The 18,756-nt window shown below is 41.1% G+C and overlaps 1 protein-coding gene across 1 annotated transcript in view; it reads right to left on the reverse strand.

Annotated features, from left to right (window-relative positions):
- Positions 1–18,146, reverse strand: part of DIAPH2 (diaphanous related formin 2) — a 276,134-nt gene extending 257,988 nt beyond the window's left edge. Inside the window, exon 1 of the mRNA XM_081963960.1 lies at positions 17,879–18,146. Coding sequence (XP_081820086.1) covers positions 17,879–17,992 — 114 coding nt within the window. The 5' untranslated portion in view covers positions 17,993–18,146. The remainder of the gene's footprint in view (positions 1–17,878) is intronic.
- Between the last annotated feature and the right edge of the window lie 610 nt (positions 18,147–18,756).

Consider the following 18,756-nt stretch of genomic DNA (forward strand, 5'->3'; position numbering starts at 1 on the left):
TGTTCTGTTCTACCTATTCTATTGTACTCCACTCTACTCTATTTTGCTCTACATTCCACTCTATCTTATCCTATCCTATATGTGTTCTGTTCTATTCTAGTCTAGTCTAGTCTCGTCTAGTCCCATTCTATTCCATTCAATTCCAGTCTATTCTATTCTGTTTCTATGTTCTGTTCTGTTCCGTTCCGTTTCATAGCATATTTTATTGATTATGCACCATTCGAGTCCATGTCAATGCTTAAGAGACCACAGACTGTAGACAGAGTTTCTTCAGGACAATCTGTCCTCAGTATAATTTATAATGGCTTCCAAGGTCTATTGTTTCTATTAATTTTTTTAAAAAAAATGTCATCAAAGGAGACACAAATGAATATCTCTGCGTAAGGAAGAACTCTTAAGAGTGTCAAGTTGGCATACTGGTTAAGGTGCCAGGCTAGAAACTTGGAGACTGTGAGTTCTAGTCCTGCCTTAGGCATGGAGCCATCTGGGTGATGTTGGGCCAATCAATCTCTCTCTCCTGGTCCTAAAGAGGAAGCAATGGCTAACACTTCCGAAAACTTGCCAAGAAAACTACAGGAACTAAGTCCAGGAAATCATCAGGAGACAACAATGACTCTCTCTCTCTCTCTCTCTCTCTCTCTCTCACACACACACACACACACACACACACACACACACTGTACAAGGTCTGCCATAATCTGCAGGCTTTTTGCCATGTTACTGAAAGCCTTAGAGGGAAACATTCCTGAAAGCAGCTGGATTTTTTTTTCCTTTCCTGATTTAATCAGTTTAAATGTTTTTGCCTTGCGCACAATGCAGTACAAATGGCCACTTTTGTCTCTTAGTAATGCTGTAATGATTTTGTAACAATCTTTGCTTTGCTTGAAGAATAAACATAATTTGGAGGGTTCCTAATAAAGTAGAAAAGCTTTTAACTGTGGTATTTTTAGCTATATATATAGATATTCTCTCCGGGATCAATTGCAATTTTTGCTCATTTGATATCCCAGTAATATTGTCGTTCACATGAGGAATGCCTCATATTGTGTAGTACCGACAATAATTTTCTACAAAGAGGGAATAAAATAAACAAACCAATAAAAATGGCTTGGTGCATTTCAGCTACGACAGCCTTAAACAAGTTAAAACACCCTGGTGATTATTAGCTATTCCCGTACGTTGCTACTAGCGGTCATGTTTGGCTTAATTGACCAAGAATAATGGGTGGATCTAAAACTAAGGGTCTAGGATTGTGTTGAATGAAAAGCTAAGAATTTTCTTTTTCTTTCTTCTTTCTTTCTCTTTCTATCACAAATTTGAGGAAGAGAAGCAGCACAGAAACTTATGCTTGTTGGGGAAAGATACCACGTGCAACCTCTGTTAAGCATCTGGGGTACATGTTTCTATTCTTTAGCAATCTAGCATGTGATGCTATTAGATTACTACATGTAGTAATCACTTGTGGATTACTTACGCTTTCAAAAGCCGGCTCTTTCAAGGACAACCTGAGATTATCTAATCCCCAATAATGTGCTTTGGCCTTTAAGCAAGTTTTCCCCCTTTAGCTTGGTATTTATCATTGTCATTTTCTTATTCCATTCATGCGGGTGTTTTAAGCTCTGCTTCGGAAGCCACCTAAAATTACTTAAGTACTTGAGGTTATTGGGCTTTTCTTATTATTTCTATGCTACCCAGAAGTGGCATTCAGCAGGTTCTGACCAGTTCTGGAGAACCGGTAGCGGAAATTATGAGTCGTTCAGAGAACTGGTAAATACCACCTCTGACTGCCCCTCCCCCCCATCTATCCTCTCCTCCTGAGTCCCAGCTGATAGGAAGGAAATGGGGATTTTGTAGTATCCTTCCCCTGGAGTGGGGAAGGAATGGAAATTTTACAGTATCTTTCCCAGTGGTGGGATTCAAAATTATTTACCATTGGTTCTGTAGGCGTGGCTTGGTGGGCGTGGCAGGGGAAAGCTACTGGAAAATCTCAATTTGCTCCCCACTCCAGGGGAAGGTTACTGCAAAATCCCCATTTCTTCCCGATCAGCTGGGACTCGGAGGCAGAGAATAGATGGGGACGGGGCCAGGCAGAGGTGATTTTTTACCAGTTCTCTGAACTCTCAAAATTTCCGCTACCGGTTGTCCAGAACTGGTCAGAACCTGCTGAATACCGCCTCTGATCCTTCCCCGGCCATGTCCAGAAAGCCACGCCCAGGAAGCCACGCCCACAGAACTGGTAGTAAAAAAAAAATGAATCCCACCACTGATGCTATCTTTTCAAACCTAGCTGGAATTGCTTGTGTGTTTGGGCCAGCATCCGAGGGAATAGGAGGATAAATAATTATATAAATGCAAGAGCAGACCAGCCGTCTGTCAAGAGTAGATTCAACTCCATTCATTTCTATATCTATAACTCATCTGTGTAACTGCAAAATAGATTAAGACGCTAATTAACCCAACCAAAACTCAAATACGGGTAACCCTCGCCTTACAAAAACAACTGAGCCCCAAATTCATGTTGCTAAGTGAGACATTTGTGAAGTGAGCTTTGCCCCATTTTACAACCTGCTGCAGTTGTTAAGTGAATCACTGCAGTTACGTTAGTAACACAGTTGTGAAGACAATCTGGCTTCCCCGTTGTCAGAAGGTAACAAAATGGGATCCTATGACCCTGGGACATTGGAACCGTCATAAATATGAGTCTGTGGCCAAGCACCTGAATTTTGATCACGTGACCACAGGGATGCTGCAATGGTCGTAAGTGTGAAAAACGGTCATACGTCCCTTTTGCAGTGCAGTCGTAACTTGAACAGGTCAGTAAACGAACCTCCCCAAAAGTCAAGACCCATCTATAGATCTGGCTCTTGAATGCCTCAAATCTTATCCCATGGCAAGGGATAGGAAAGCTATATTCATTCTTAGGAAACGATCTTCAGAAAAAGCAATTTTATACCGAGGCAACTGAAGCTAAACTTTATATTGGTTCAATTTATTCAAACCTTTTCCACTTTCATTGCTGTTTTGCTGAAACATTTCAAGAAGTAGCTTCGGTCTATTTTATTTTAAACAATTTTGAGTACGCAGCAAACTAAATAGCAGGCTTACACATCAAATTCCAAAACCTGCCAAATGATTACTTTTGTATTCTTTTAGCCTAATAAGCAAGCAGAATTACCCTCCATCTCTCTGGATCCTTGAAGTTATTTCTATCCAGAATCATCTCACATTTGTGTTGCTTTTCCAATAGCCTCTCAAGTTAAGCATCAGCCACAATAAAGCCAATCTCCAATGAAATATGGAATAATAAATTTGGATCACTTAATGCTTTCATTGAGGTCAGCAGTAGTCGGTCTCTCACAGACAGGGCAGTAGGTGGTGAATTATTTCTTCTGTGCTTTTTAAACTTCAGAATGAAACATTTTATTATACTACTTCAAGATTGGGTACTAAGGTAAGGCATAATGCTGTCTTTTTAACAGTGGGCAAACCATTGTCTGAATCAATTTAGAGTTATAAATCATGTTTTACAGTTAGTATACTGCAATAGCCAAGCTAATTAGTTTGTTAAATCGTTAACAAACCATGGATTATTATGTTGGGTGAACCTGGCTCTCAAATATTGTATTTTATGCTGTGGCTCAATTCATTATGTTTTCAGAGTATCATTGAAGCAAATCAATTGTTAGTGTTATAGAGCACAATGATATATAACGGGTCTTTCTAATTTGTTTTAATACCTACTTAAGTACAACAAGGCCATAGTTTTATGTGTTCTATTGCACTATTCTATTTTCTATTCTATTGTCATTTTGTAATACATAAATTTTCAAAAATATATTGAGAAATTTTCACTGGAAATATAGATCTACAGTATGTCACATGCATTCTTACTAATATCAAGCCAAAGAATGATACTGTATTGCTGAAATGTTTATTCGAAAGTTCAGCTGAATTCCTCTTGACAGACTTGAACATCGGGTACTATCTAACAAAATGAAATTCAATGGTGAAAAAAGTATGGTTTACATTTAGGCAAGAAAAACAAAATGCACAGGTACAGATAGGTGGTACCTTGCTAAATAGGAGTAACTGTGAGAGGGATCTTAGAGTCCTAGTGGACAACCATTTAAATATGAGCCAAAATGTGCAGCAGCTGCCAATAAAGCCAACACAGTTCTAGGCTGAATAAACAGGGGGATAGAATCAAGATCACGTGAAGGGTTAATACCACTTTATAATGTAAGGCCACACTTCAAATACTGCATCCAATTTTGGTCGCCACAATGAAAAAAAGATGTGGAGACTCTAGAAAGACTGCAGAGAAGAGCAACAAAGATGATTAGGGGAATGGAGACTAAAGCATATGAAGAACGGTGCAGGAACTGGGTATGTCTAGTTTAATGAAAAGAAGGACTAGGGGAGACATGATAGCAGTCTTCCAATATCTCAGGGGTTGCCACAAAGAAGAGGGAGTCAAGCTATTCTCCAAGGCACCTGAGGGGAAGACAGGAGAGAAGCAACTTAGAACTAAGGAGAAATTCCTGACAATTACAACAATTAATCAGTGGAACAACTTGCCTCCAGAAGTTGTAAGTGCTCCAATACTGGAAGTTTTAAAGAAGAGATTGGAAAACCATTTGTCTGAAGTGCTGCAGGATATCCTGCCTAAGCAGGGGGTTGGACTATAAGACCTCCCAGATCCCTTCCAACTCTGCTATTCTATTCTATTCCATTCCAAACAGAAGGATTCGTTTGTAGCAATTGTCTATGCTATCTTTATTGTTGAATCTGATAAACTAACACATCCTGATATGGCCACCCGCATAACAATCTCTTCTACTGATTTGGGTGTGTGAGGCTTGAATAGAGGAGGTTTTAATTTGGGGCAGAAATAAGCTGTCTTCTTTTCCACGCAGTATATATGGAAACACACGTACACAGAGAGATAGTGGTATCTATCCTGGTTTCTGAAGGCCACAAGACCAGGGCTAGTGATATGATTTATACTGATGCTAGATCTTAAAAATGAGGGTATGACCCTCTTTAAAAGTGAAACCTGTATAATGCCCTGTTTTCCCCAAATATTAAAGTATTATTTGTTATTGTTATTTATTGGATTTCTCAACTGCTCCCTCTCCCCAAGGGGACTCGGGGCGGTGTACAGACAGAATAAAATACATTATATACAACAATTACAAAGCCCCATAAAAATAAATTAAACACAAGTTTGTACAATAATGCAAAAAAGTAATGCCCTGTTCACCAAATAAGTATCAAACCAATCCAACTTCATTTAGCAAACAGCTACAACAAATTTACTGTTGGCTACAATTTATTGCTGGTTACAATTATTGGCTTCTGCATGCAAACAAGGTAGGAACCTGGTGAAATGAAACAATTTTATTTATAAACAAATCTCCCTGAAAGACACAGAGAGGAAAAAGAAGATGTTACAGAGTAACTCTCGGCTATTGCACAATGTTGAGTCACAATTATGATTTATGTACAAGACAAACTGACGACTTATGAACTGTTTTAACCGGACGGAATGTTCATTATTGGTCAATTTCCATATATTGTCTTTAGAAAGTTAGAACGGTAGAGTCTCTCAATTGATTATTTTCAACACAAAATTATTCATATGAGAGAAAGAGGGAAATAAAAGGTGGGGCAATTATGTTGACATTGTGGAATCATGAAAAACAGGCTGACTTTACTATTGCGTAATTCGTCAAAGCTTTCCCCTATTTTAGGTGGGTCCAGTTTCACTTCTCTTGTTCCTTTAGTTTCTCAATCGTATCAGAACAGCAGAGATTCCACATGTCAAAAATTCCAAAATTTAGAATAAAATATCTCCAACCCTCGCATCACAGTCAGTGAAACAGCATTTTTGGGGATTCGAAACATCCTTCAATGTCCTACTTGTTTCTTCAATACGTTGCTCAGATCAACACATTCACTTTCCATTTTGAAGGTTTATTAGGTTTAAACTCTCTGTGCAGTTTGCCAAACTCAAGTCATCTTAATACTTGAGTCACTAACACTTGCTTTTAAGAGACAAGTTTAGCTAGACATTTCAAGATCACTAACGTGACCTTAATTTTCTGTATCCGTATATATCACACACACACCTTTTTTTTTTTTTTTTGCTCTGTTTTAAAACGCAAACTGAACTGAGCATCCAGCATAAAATCTGAATAAATGAATCCCTAAATAACATTTTGGTACAGATCATGATCCATGCTGTTTTTGAGATTAATTCATAGAGCATAAAAATAACAGAACAGAAAGGGAAGGGAAGGGAAGGGAAGGGAAGGGAAGGGAAGGGAAGGGAAGAGAAGAGAAGAGAAGAGAAGAGAAGAGAAGAGAAGAGAAGAGAAGAGAAGAGAAGAGAAGAGAAGAGAAGAGAGAAGATTTGGAAGGGACCTTGGAGGTCTTCTAGTCCAACCCCCTGTAGCACTTCAGACAAATGGTTACCCAACCTCTTCTTAAAAACTTCCAGTGTTGGAGCATTTACAACTTCTAGAGGAAAGTTGTTCCACTGATTAATTGTGCTAACTGTCAGGAAAATTTCTCCTTAGTTCTAGGTTGATGATTCAACTACACAGGTGTAAACAGAGGTGTGTCTACTCGTCTGTTTATGAACAACACAACCAAAGCTGGTTTCCCAAATCAATATTTTTCGTTCCAAAATGTTTGCACATCAAAACAAGAAAATGAAATGAACGTCCGTCAGACGCCCAGAGCTCAATAACAAGCACCACTGAATGTGTAAATACACTGCCCAGCCCTGCTTCAGTCAACCGTTCTTTGGAATTAGAAAGCACTTAATTGTGCAATATCCATAAAAGCTCTGAAGGTAAAGGTGGCTTCTCTCAACCTTATCTGTGATGCCATACTGCCAATGTGAGTGACATTACAATGCATTTCCAGCATGAAACCTTCAATTACTCTATAATTCTATAAATATGTTCAGAAATAACGCCACTAAGGTGTTGAGAAAAAAAGGAGCATAAGGGAAATGTGTATGTTTTAAATCAGGGGTCCCCAATCTTTTAGACCTCAGGGACCACTAAATTCATAACTGTATATCCCTCAGACCAATAATACGATCTGCCTAATGACTGGCTGGGTGGGCATGGCTAGGTAATCATAGGATTAACTTGATGCCACTCATGTCGAGGGGCATCTTGCCAGCCTCCACTCGCCCCTCCCCTCCCAGTCACTCCTCGCCTGCCCGCCCGGGCTCCTTAGGGCCCCAATAGGAAACAGTTGTTGGAGCTAAGCAGCCACCATGAGAAAGAGTTGGCAAAATAGCTGGCTCAGTTCAAATTGGATCTGACCAAGAAGGAAGCTCAGCAGAAGCACCTCACTGAGGACTAGGAGCATAGGCTTTTCAAGCAGAGGGAAGACCTGCGGGAGTGCAAGGCCAGGCACCGGCACCTGGAGGCTCAGCGGGCTGAGATGGTCAGCCAGTTCCAGGCCATGATGCAGTCCCACTGGAACAAGGACCTCCAACTCTTCGCCACTAGTGACACTTCCCTCCAGCCTTCGCCCAAAGCCCCACACCAGGAGGCTGAAGCAGACCCCACGTCTGAATTTCTATCCCCCTCTGACCCACACAAAAAGACAACGAAGGGAGAGACTCTCTGCAGCCACACAAGAGTCCATGCATGTATCTGACCCAGGGGCCAGAGTTTGCGCACATCTGATGTGGTGCAATATAAAAAAATGCAAATAATTTTTCTATGGACCACCAATATTTTCTCACGGACCACCAGTTGGTGACCGCTGTTCTAAATCAACAAAATTAAGTGTGAGCAGCTTACTGAAAAACTTTCACACTCACCCTATATACCTATTTGCCACAGGATATATATCAAGCGGAAAACTGAAAAATCTGGAGACAAATGCAAACATTAAAAACAAATTCCAAACCATGCTAAGTAATATTTAAAGGAGGCCATATAAAGCAGCATCCAAGCAATAAAACTATGACTAATAATCCTTTAGATGTTTTCCTTGGAGAAGTTGTCATAGCAAAGTCAACCCAGTGGAATTCAAGGCATGCATTACAAGCACATTGCTTTAATTCCTCTGCTGGGAAAGGATTTAGAATTCCAGATTTGATCAATCTGCTTGATTTCGACTGAAAGCACATGCACATTCTACCTTTCCTTGTGGCACCCCAATGTTATAATCTTGCGGGGTTGGTTGGACCAAGAAACCATGCCTAGCCAAGAAGCTGCGCAAGGGAGGACCAGAACTTAAATCTAACGCTGAATGGATGACTCAATGGAGCTACTGATTTTACTGAATATATTGCCAGTTCCAGTTAAGCTGATTTATTGCTCAAGTCTATTCACAAGAATCTAGTCAACTAATGGCTAGCATTAAACAGGCACTAGGTAAGAGTTAACAGAATTGAAGAGTTCAATGCTTGTGGGAAAGTAACAACTCCAGGCTGATTACTGTCTTGACTCCGCACCCAGACTCCGCTGATCCTTCTCCTACACGCACTTTGCTTTAAGCCCTTGAGTAAGTATCCAAAGGAATTAAACGTCTATCCTAGAAGTCTGTTGAGATTCTCAGTCATCCAGGTCATGGATGTCCCAAAGGTGCTTTTTCAAGAGGCAACTGGACTTCCTTGGTTGTTTTTTCCTTTTGAAGACATTTCACTTCTCATCCAAGAAGCTTCTTCAGCTCTGACATGATGGTGGGGAATGGAAGGATTTACCGTATTTTTCGGAGTATAAGACGCACCTTTTTCCCCAAAAAGAAAGGGTGAAAATCTGGGTGCGCCTTATACACTGAATACAGCAATTTATTTTCCTCCTGAAACCCCACCTTCGCGTATCTCGCAAAAATGGACGTGCACACAGTTTAGGAGCTGCAAAGTGCCCCTGGGAGATGGGAAAAGCAAAAATGAGCAAAAAATTGGCTGTTTCCTCCCCCTTCCCAGCCTCCAGGAGCACTATGCAAGCCTCCCAAAGCCTATGCATGCCCTGTTTTTTGCAAAAACCTGCAGAGTGCAAAAAAAAAAAAAATTAAATTTACCTCTTCAAAATCTTGGTACGTCTTATACTCCGGTGCGACTTATAGTCCAAAAAATACGATATATTCCTTGCAGACAGCTGGTCATTTGCATCCTTTTAGAGGGTCATTGAAACACTTGGAGTTTATCTATGTCCTCAGTTACAAGGAGCACTACTCAGGTGACCCTGAGGTCACAGATAAGCCTCCAAGTGCTTCAACGCCCCTCTAAAAGGATGCAAATGTCCAGCTGTCTGCAAGGAATATAAGTTCTTCCATTTCCCACCATCCTATCAGAGTTGAAGAAGCTTCTTGGATGAGAAGTGAAATGTCTTCAAAAGGAAAAAAAACAAGAAAATTCAGTTGCCTCCTGAAAAAGCATCTTTGGGACCTCTATTCTAGAACTGTTGAGAAAATTCCTGGAGAAAGAACAAAAAAAGCTTGCTTTAAAGAACTCATGTATGGCAATACGTACCATTTTTTTTCTTTTTAAACCAAAGCATGCTGACCTATAGGGAGACTGATTTATACTGTCATCATATACTGGCTGAAGAATGCTGCAGAAAATAATTATTAAAGTTGGAGACCAAAAAGCTAGCATTACAACTAGCTTAACAACAAATTACTCAACTGTAAGCACAGAAGATCTCTGTGAAGGTAGTAAGTTCTGGACATTACAAAATTAAATTGGGATGTACGTTCCAAAAAGTGTCCAATTATTTTGGAGAAATAGTAAGCTCGTCATCTTTTTCTTTTTAAAGAAGGTGCTAATAGCTGCTTTTTGTTCCAAAATAATTGGTAGAACCAAAGTTATGTGATCATTTTGTGTCTCTTCCCAAGATGATGGTTGTGCCTTAAGATTTGTGCTATCCTTGTGGAAACGAGTGGAGGAAGAAGGAAGCAAGAAATAGCTGCCCACTCGTATCTGAGCTGTATCTGTGCAAACTGACAGGTTAAAAGATTGCCAAACTTAGAAAATTACTTTATTGAATTACCACCCCACTGAATTATGTGCAAGGCAGTTGCCAAGACAACTTCTTCAGTTACATGGCCAAAAATAAATAAGACAAACTTTCTCTTGAAGCATATTTCTTGCATTTATAAACTGAAATGAATTCAGTTATTAGAACTCTAACATCCAACTCTTGGGAAACCAGTGTTGTGTTGTGACCTGCCAGCATCCAGCGGAGCTGGCAGCAGATTCAGACAGTGAGGAGGTTGGGGAGGAACATGGGCCAGTCCTGGAGTCTGGGAAAGCCTCTGATGAAGGCTCTGTGTCGGAGGCAGAGATGGAGCCAGAGCCGTATGCCAGTTATCAGCTGCCTTCAGAGTCAGACATCAGAGAGGCAGAGGAACAGCTGGAGCCTGTTCCCAGTGTGCGCATGCGCAGAGTTGCCAGACGAAGGGAACAGCTAAAGGACAGGGGTCGACTTGGGATAAGGCCACATGTGGACAATGAATGGCCCCTCCCATAGGGAATAAAAGAAGAGCGAAAGGGGAGTGGAGTTTGCAGGAGTCAATTAGTTCGCTTAATTAGTGTGAAGATTTGATGACTCTCAGAGACTCCTTGCCAAGTATATTCTTGCACAGCATTGCATTTGGAGGAGAACAACAACTATGGGATTCTTGGTGTTCTCTGACCTTGCTTATTTTCCTGCAGATATTTCATTACCCAAACTAAGTCGCATCCACAGTGCTGGTGAAGTTATCTAATGTGGGTAATGAAATGTCTGCTAGAAAACAAGTAAGCTCAGAGAGCATCAAAGAGTCCTCTCTTTAACTTGTACGTATTTTAATCTCGTAATTTACACTTTAAATGTTATGTCCTATAGTATTGCCTTATTTTGTGATGCTTCTGGCGTGATTTGGAACAAACAATGCTTTGTCAATCAACAGGACTTAGCTGCTCCATTTCTCAATGCTCACTCCCAAAACTTAAAAAAACAAAAACAAAGATGCTTTCAAGGTGAGTTTGACTTCTGGTGACGGCATACATGAAACTTTCTTGGGAGTGTCTTGTGAGCATTGTGCTGCTGCTTTCTTCCAAGATATGGGAGGGGGAGTTTCTCCCTAATTTCCCAATCTAGCCGACGGTCCTATGTTTCCCTAGCAGTGCCCCAATGAATGGCTGAACGTAGAGGATTACCTTTATGCTGATCAAAAATATGGCAAATTACCAAACTACATCCAGCAGTGATTGTGAACGCGCCATTGTTTATTCGGCTGATGGTTCTATTGTTGTTACGTCCTGCATTTCTCATTCCTGTGGATTTTATCTAAGTTATAGAACTATTCTGCATTATTGTTTATTTTTCCATGTTATACTTTACCTCTTCCACTGATGTATGCATGGCTGGAGGAATGAAATTACTGGGAAGTTTAAAAGGATAATAAATAATGAAGAAAGCAGTAAAAAAAAGAATATACTACTGATTTTTCTTATTTCTGGTATAATATTCTCCCACGGCATCTGGGAAGGGAAGTTGGAGATGAACCACCAAGGCTCATCGCCTAACACAAGGATGAGCCAACTGCGGCTCTGGAGCCACATGCGGCTCTTTCATCCCTGTGCTGCTGCTCCCTGTCGTCAGTCGCCACCACAATTTTGAGAGGAGTTTCTGGTTGGGGGGAGAGGGGAAGCAGGGTGCACCAGGAGGATACTCCATGGCAAGGCGAGGGTTTTCCGGTCAGTTCCACAATTGATAGGGCTTTCGGTTACGACATGCAGAAGAAAAAGGATGCCGCGCTAGGACTCCATCATAGAGTCTTCCCTTATTGTGTGTGTGTGTGTGTGTGTGTGTGTGTGTTGTATTTGTGCTGATAAATAAATAAAGGGAGACTAGTATAGATCTATTTCAAGCTATTTAGCTCTCATGATCTCAGCCAGCTGGCAACTAGGAGCCGCACCAGAGGGATGAAAAGAGCCACATGTGGCTCCAGAACCACAGGTTGCTGGCCCCTAACCTTGGTGTACAAATCCCTCCCCCTTAGTCTTGTCACTCAACACCACCCCTTTTCCTGAGACTGACTCATTCATTCCGTGCATCCTGTAATATCTGTTTTGTTTACAATTAGCTCTTCCACCCCCAAACTGCAATCAAAGCTGATAGCCATAGAAACACAACAAATAAAATACAATTGAAATACATTACTAAAAGAGGCACTGCACAGGCTAATTTAAGGAAGTATATCTGGCTCTAAATATCACCCGTGATCCTTGCAAAGCTGTGAGAAAGAAGGTTTTTCATTAGGCATGCTCTGCTTTTCAACCAATAGGAATTTTGATCTCAGGTTTTCACAGCCCTCTTGGATCCTGAAACTGCTGTGTTACCTATGTTACCATATAGCACCTGTAGATAGAAAACAGAGCTTATTCCTCAAAACTTACTGCCTCAGAAAAACCAGTCATCAACAGGCACAACAGGTACATAGAGATAAACAACGACCACATGCCGTTCAAAAGAGACAATCAAAAAGCCAAAAAGGAAATAAAAAGATCAAAAGCCTCCCCACACCAACAACCAACCCTCATATCAGCAGGAGAGTAACACCAAGATTAGCACTAGGCCAACAGTCAAGAAGCAAACAATCTCCCAAAGAATTACCAACTCAGAAAAACAAGATAATAGTAAACAATAGGCTAATTAAGGAACCACTAAGAGTAATTCCTCAGGGACATGGTGGCTCAGTGGCTAAGATGCTGAGCTTGTCGATCAGAAAGGCTGGCAGTTCGGAAGTTCGAATCCCTAGCACCGTGTAACGGAGTGAGCTCCCGTTACTTGTGCCAGCTTCTGTCAACCTAGCAGTTTGAAAGCACGTAAAATGCAAGTAGAAAAATAGGAACCACCTTTGGTGGGAAGGTAACAGCGTTCCGTGCGCCCTCGGCATTTAGTCATGCTGGCCACATAACAATGGAGAAATCTTTGGATAGCTCTTTGGCTTTAAAATGGAGATGAGCACCACCCCCTAGAGTCAGGAATGACTAGCACATATGAGTGAGGGGAACCTTTACCTTTACCTTGCCGCAGTTGTTGCAATGAATCATTGCAGTTGGTAATTTAGTAACGTGGCTGTTAAGTGAATTCAGCTCCTCTGTTGATTTTGCTCGTCAAAAGGTCGCAAAAGGGATGACGTGACCCCAGGACACTGCAACCGTCATAAATATGAGCCAAGCATCCAAAGTTTGATCACATGGCCATGTGGAGATCCAAGTATGGCCATGGCCAAGTATGAAAAACGGTCATAACTTTTTTCAGTGCTGTCGTAACTTTGAACAGGTCACTCAATGAATGGGAGTAAGTCGAGGACTATCTGGACTTAGCCCAAAACAAAAAGGATCAGCACAATATTTTGCATTCTGAAACAAGTACCTTGCACATTCCTATTCAGAATTAAAATTATAGAGCACCATGAAACCGTTTTTTTTCTGCAGCCCAATATCTATATTTATAAAAATGGCTCTCTTGGTGTGTGTGTGTGTGTGTGTGTGTGTGTGTGTGTGTGTGTGTGTGTTCCAGCATAGCTCTGGAACGCCACAAGCAATTTCAACCAAACTTGGTACAGAGACGACTTACTCTCTGGAAACAAATACTGTGGGGGTAAGACACCTCTAAAGCCCCCCCAGGGTGTGTGCTCTGTTAAAATACAGCCTGATGTGACTTTAAATGGCTTCTACTGTACTGCCGTAAAATGGCTTCTAATGTGCAGCGCAGTGGTGTTGCCATGGTAACGGCTTCACAGTACTCCACAAGGGGTTTCCCTCTGGTAAGGGGGAAAATCCAACATTGGAAATTAAGTTTGATCTGGACATTTCCCCACTATAAATAAATACCCGGGTAATGCCTGAGTAGCCGATAATTCCTGCCGGATTATCGGCTACTTGTATATAATTAAAGCACCCTTCATTCTGTAAATGACAGAAGCATAAAGTGTATTCAGAGATGAGAGAGTATCATTTACTGCTCCTTTCTACAATAGTCAACAGTGGCAAACACTTCCTGCTTACTTCTTTTTTTTTAAAGTTTTTTTATATTTAAACATAAAAGACAACATAAAAAATTCTCATCCATTACATACAGCATGTTGTTTGGTTACAAGCGTTTGTGCATCTCATCCATTCATTTATGTATACAACCACAAATTTTCGGTCTAATATAACTAGGTACCTCACTTTCATTGTACATCATATATTCAATTACGGTTAATATTTCTTTCTTTTCAACGAACCTAATTCCCTTGCATTCTTGATTGTCAATTTAATAACAATATACCTTTATGTAATCACTTATCTCATTCTGAATATTTTTTACAGTGTAAAAGAATTTACCAACTGTTTATATTTATACATCACTACTTTCAATTATGCATAATCCCGCCAATCATCCATCAAGTATGCTTATGTTCATTGTTGTCCTTGTACATCATACATTCAAGCAAAAATGTTATTCCTTCATTTTTAAACAAAGTATTCTAAATACTCACTTCATATATATACCATTCTTTCATTACTTCCTTATTAAACTATTTATCAACAACAAGATATCTTTATAATATACATCACTACTTAAGAGTTATGCATAATATCACCAATCGTCTATCAAATGTACATAGATTCATTATTATTCTTATCCTTCATTTTAAAACAAAATATTCTAAATTATTCAATTCATATGTCAGTCTTTCATTGTATCATTATTAATCTATTTAACAACATAATTGTATTATCACTTATCTCCTTCAATTAAAACATAAATAAAACATTTTTCATTTCCAGATTTTTTTTTTGTCTAGTCATTGAGGACATCTGGCTAAGGGTGTGGCATGTTTTATCAAAATAATAATAATCCTAGGATGTATAGCCTTTGGGGTGTTTTTTTAATTGTTCCCCAATGTATATTCAATGTAGTGAAAAAAAGCCATAGGCCTGAACCCAGGTGTAACAAAACTGCAGATAAAATGGGTATCATATATTTATCAATGAACTTATCCATTCATTTAGTTAAGTTTTTTTTAAAAAAAAGCTTGTGTTCTGTTCAAGAGCTGAAGTCAGGACCCACAATTTCCTGCTGTTCACAATGTCACACAGACATCTTAGTCATTAGAATTTTCATTGCATTTAATAGCCTGTAATTTAAACTACGGAGTATCTACTTTGTTGCTTTAATTACAAGTTGCTTGTTGGGAAAATTAAGTTTTAGCTTTAGTTGATACATTGTGAATTGCTGTTGTTACATTTGTAGCTTAAGGTAACGTATACAAATACTCAAAAGTTCAGCTTGCTATTGACTAGGAATTTCATTTTCACCTCTTTTTCCCTAAGGATCTCACTTATGATGAAACCTCAAACCTTCCTCTAAAAACTGACTTAATTGCCCTGCTATTACTTCACTCAATCACTGGCAACACAGAAAATATTCAAAGAGGATTTACACGCCCAACCTTTTCAAGACAGAAGTTCATTCTTGGATCTTTACTATAAGGGGGGGTGGAAGGGGAATACAGAAATGGACCAGGAAAGTTTTACTAAGTCTGAAAATGCTAGACAACGAAATTGTTTGGCCTCTAACTTCTGTTTATCTTAGTGCTGCCTGCTGAGGTCATACCTTGAAAAATTGCCAACTCTACTCAAGACTTCTTTAGAGATAAACATTAAAAAAAAAATGTCCAAGTCATAATCTGTCTGTCCTTTGGTTCCTGTAGTGTAGCCAAACAGTACATGTGCCCCTTAATAGCAATGGGGGTGAAAAACCCAGCTATCACTTTTGTGATTCTGAGATCACACCAGTAAAAATCTGCTGTGCAACTATTAAGTCAGACATGTGCAAAAGTGAGAATGGGCTGGGCACAGCTTTCCAGATGCCAGATTTCTAAAACTCAAACACTCTTATGTTCTTGCTTAAAACAGTAGATTGACAATTGGACTGAAACTGTCCAGCCCTACTTCATCTGGCCATGTGACCAGAAGATCTTCTATCTTTCCAGACAACCAATATGCTTGAGTTGGTGTACCCAACCTAGAATATGTTGCCCTTTAGATATTACTGAAATAATAAAACGAACTGAATTACACTTTCTCTGAAAAGTCAAAAACTAGTGGAAGAGGTAGCAATGACTTTCCCAAAGCACGGGTATGTTTAAAACATCTTATCCAAGACTCTTTTTCTCCCCTTGTGGACAACCTTAATTTTTGAAGCAAGCTCAGCAGCTACACCTTTTAATAAACTTCGTTATCACCAGCTTTTGTGTAAAGTACAAATAAAAGCTTGATCAACAACGCTATGGAAAGTTCCATCTACCAACGCTGCTTCTGTTCACCAGTTGTTGAAGGTCACTTCTACAGTAGCCTTCACCAACCTGATGTCCACCAGATGTGTTGGGACTTCAATCTCTCTATTTTTGTAGACCAGGAAGGATGGGTGCTGAAGGCCACAAGGGCTGGAGAATACCAGCTGAGGGCACTTGTATCTACTGAGAAGAAGGAAGTAAATGACACATGTGACCACATCAACATGCAACCCATGTACAAGACCTCGTGATGCAATTACATAATTTCATCCCCATACAATGTGTGTGTCATCATTCACTGTAACTGGTTAAGAGGCAGTACCAAGTGAACACATCTGGAGAACACTAGAGTGAAGAAATCTCTTCCAGAAGACACAAACACCAAGCCATGGGACAAGCCGGACTTCTCTGTAAAACACACAAGTGACAACAGTGAAACGTGCCTACCCCACTCCCCAATTCACCCCTCTAACTGAATCAGCCAAAAAGAGCTAGGAATTACCAAAGTTTAAATTCAATTTTTCTGGAGAATCACAGGTTGGGAAGACTGTTGGATGAATAACAAAGGACAGTAGACCAAGTTGGTGATATCCAATCAACTGTAACTAAACCATGTTTTAGTCACATCCCCAAACCCCCATAATTTTAACCTGTCTACTGTTGACCTCACCCCATTCCTAAGAAGTCTGTAAGGGGCGTGTATAAGCGTACCAGCGTTCGTAACGTCCCCGTCCTACTGTCTCCATGTATTCATACCCATTTACTGTGTTCATATTTATGGTTATACTTATATCTGTTATCTTTTACATGTTTGACAAACTAAATAAGATAAAATAAATAAAATAGTATAATTCTATCATTCAGGCACAAGCCAACCGAGAACCTTTAACTACCCAGAGAGGCCCAGTACACAGAGATTAGCAAACTCCAGAGACTTTTGGTCTACCGAGGTAAGGCTGGTTCCTACAACAAGCAGAAGGCTGGTTAGCAAGCCACAGTTATCCCACCCTCTACGAGGAACCAAAACCTGCTTTGTTTAGCCCCAATTTATCGGAAGTAACAGCAGTCCTGATTCAAGCATCCTTTCAACGCCTCTCTGGCTTCCACCACAATTTCCTGGGTTTCACCCAACCAGGAAGTCTTGGTCGCTTCATGCAACAGGTTGGCTCACCAAGCTTTCCCTTGGATTATGCATCAAGGGAAGACTTAAGTTTCTTCTGACACGGTTTTCTGGGGTTCACACAACCAGGAAGCCCTGGTTGCTACATGCAACTAGAAAGTTCAGGTTGGCTCACCAGGGTTTCCCTTGAATTATGCACCAAGGGAAGCCTTAGTGGCTTCTGCCATGGTTTTCCTGGGTTCACACGACCAGGAAGCCCTGCTTGCTCCTTGCAATTCTGGAAACTCGGGTTGGCTTAGCCAGGATTTCCCTGGGACCATGCAACCCGGGAAGCGCTGAAGGACTAGCCAAATCTTGCAAAGGGGCAACTGGGCAGACTTGACCCGCTTCTCATATAACGTCTGAACCCGCAAGCGAGGCTCCCCCGCTTTCTGCACTCACCAGCTTGGGTTTATTCTTACTCTCCTCCTCCGAAGGACGTCCCCCTCCGGTGCCACCCCGCCTCGGGGTACCTTTCCCCGGCGGGTCCTCCCCTCCGGTCCCCTGGCCCTCCATGCCGGCCCGGCGCCTATCTCTTTTGCTGGCCGCCTTGCTCCCGGCTCGCCCGGCCCGGCTGTCAGGGCGCTCGGGAAGCGCTTCTGCGCATGCTCCGACGAGCCGGGAACGAGGCGGCGAAAAGTTCAGGCATCCTCCCTGTTTCTGCCCAGGGCTGCGGGAGTGGGCCGCCAGGGCGCAGGCGCGGGAGCGCGCTCAAACAAACACTCCGCTTCCCCACCCCACCCCACCCATCGTGCGCACGCGCGCTCTTCGGAGCCGCCGAAGCCGTCACATTGGGCCGCTGCCCTCACCTCAAGGCTAGGCAAGGGGGACCCGGAAGCGCCTGTGAAGATAGGGCGCCAGAAAGGCAAACCTGGCGGAAGTCAGCTGGAGAGGGGAGGCAGGCATTTGAGGGGCGTCATTGCACAAGTTGGGAAGGAAGAGGAAAGGCTTTAATAAACTCCCATCGCCTATAAACCTTTTTTTTTAGGGGAATTCATGACGAAACTGGATATTTTGCAATAAATGCAAACCTATGTGAACCATAAACACATAAAATAGCTAGTGCAGACAGGGACGTTAAAAATACACACACACACACACACATTAATGCACACCTGTTGCTGCATAGGGAGGACCCCAAAGAGCTTTGGGTTGTATAAGTTACATCTATTGATATGTACTATATTACAAATTAAAAACAAATATTAAAATATGTTGACCCCCTGAAAGGATATCACGGCCCCTCAGAGTTCCTCAGACCACATTCTGATAACTGCCGT

Source organism: Natrix helvetica, assembly GCF_964273705.1.
Source record: "Natrix helvetica genome assembly, chromosome: 11".
Lineage (NCBI taxonomy): Eukaryota > Metazoa > Chordata > Lepidosauria > Squamata > Natricidae > Natrix > Natrix helvetica.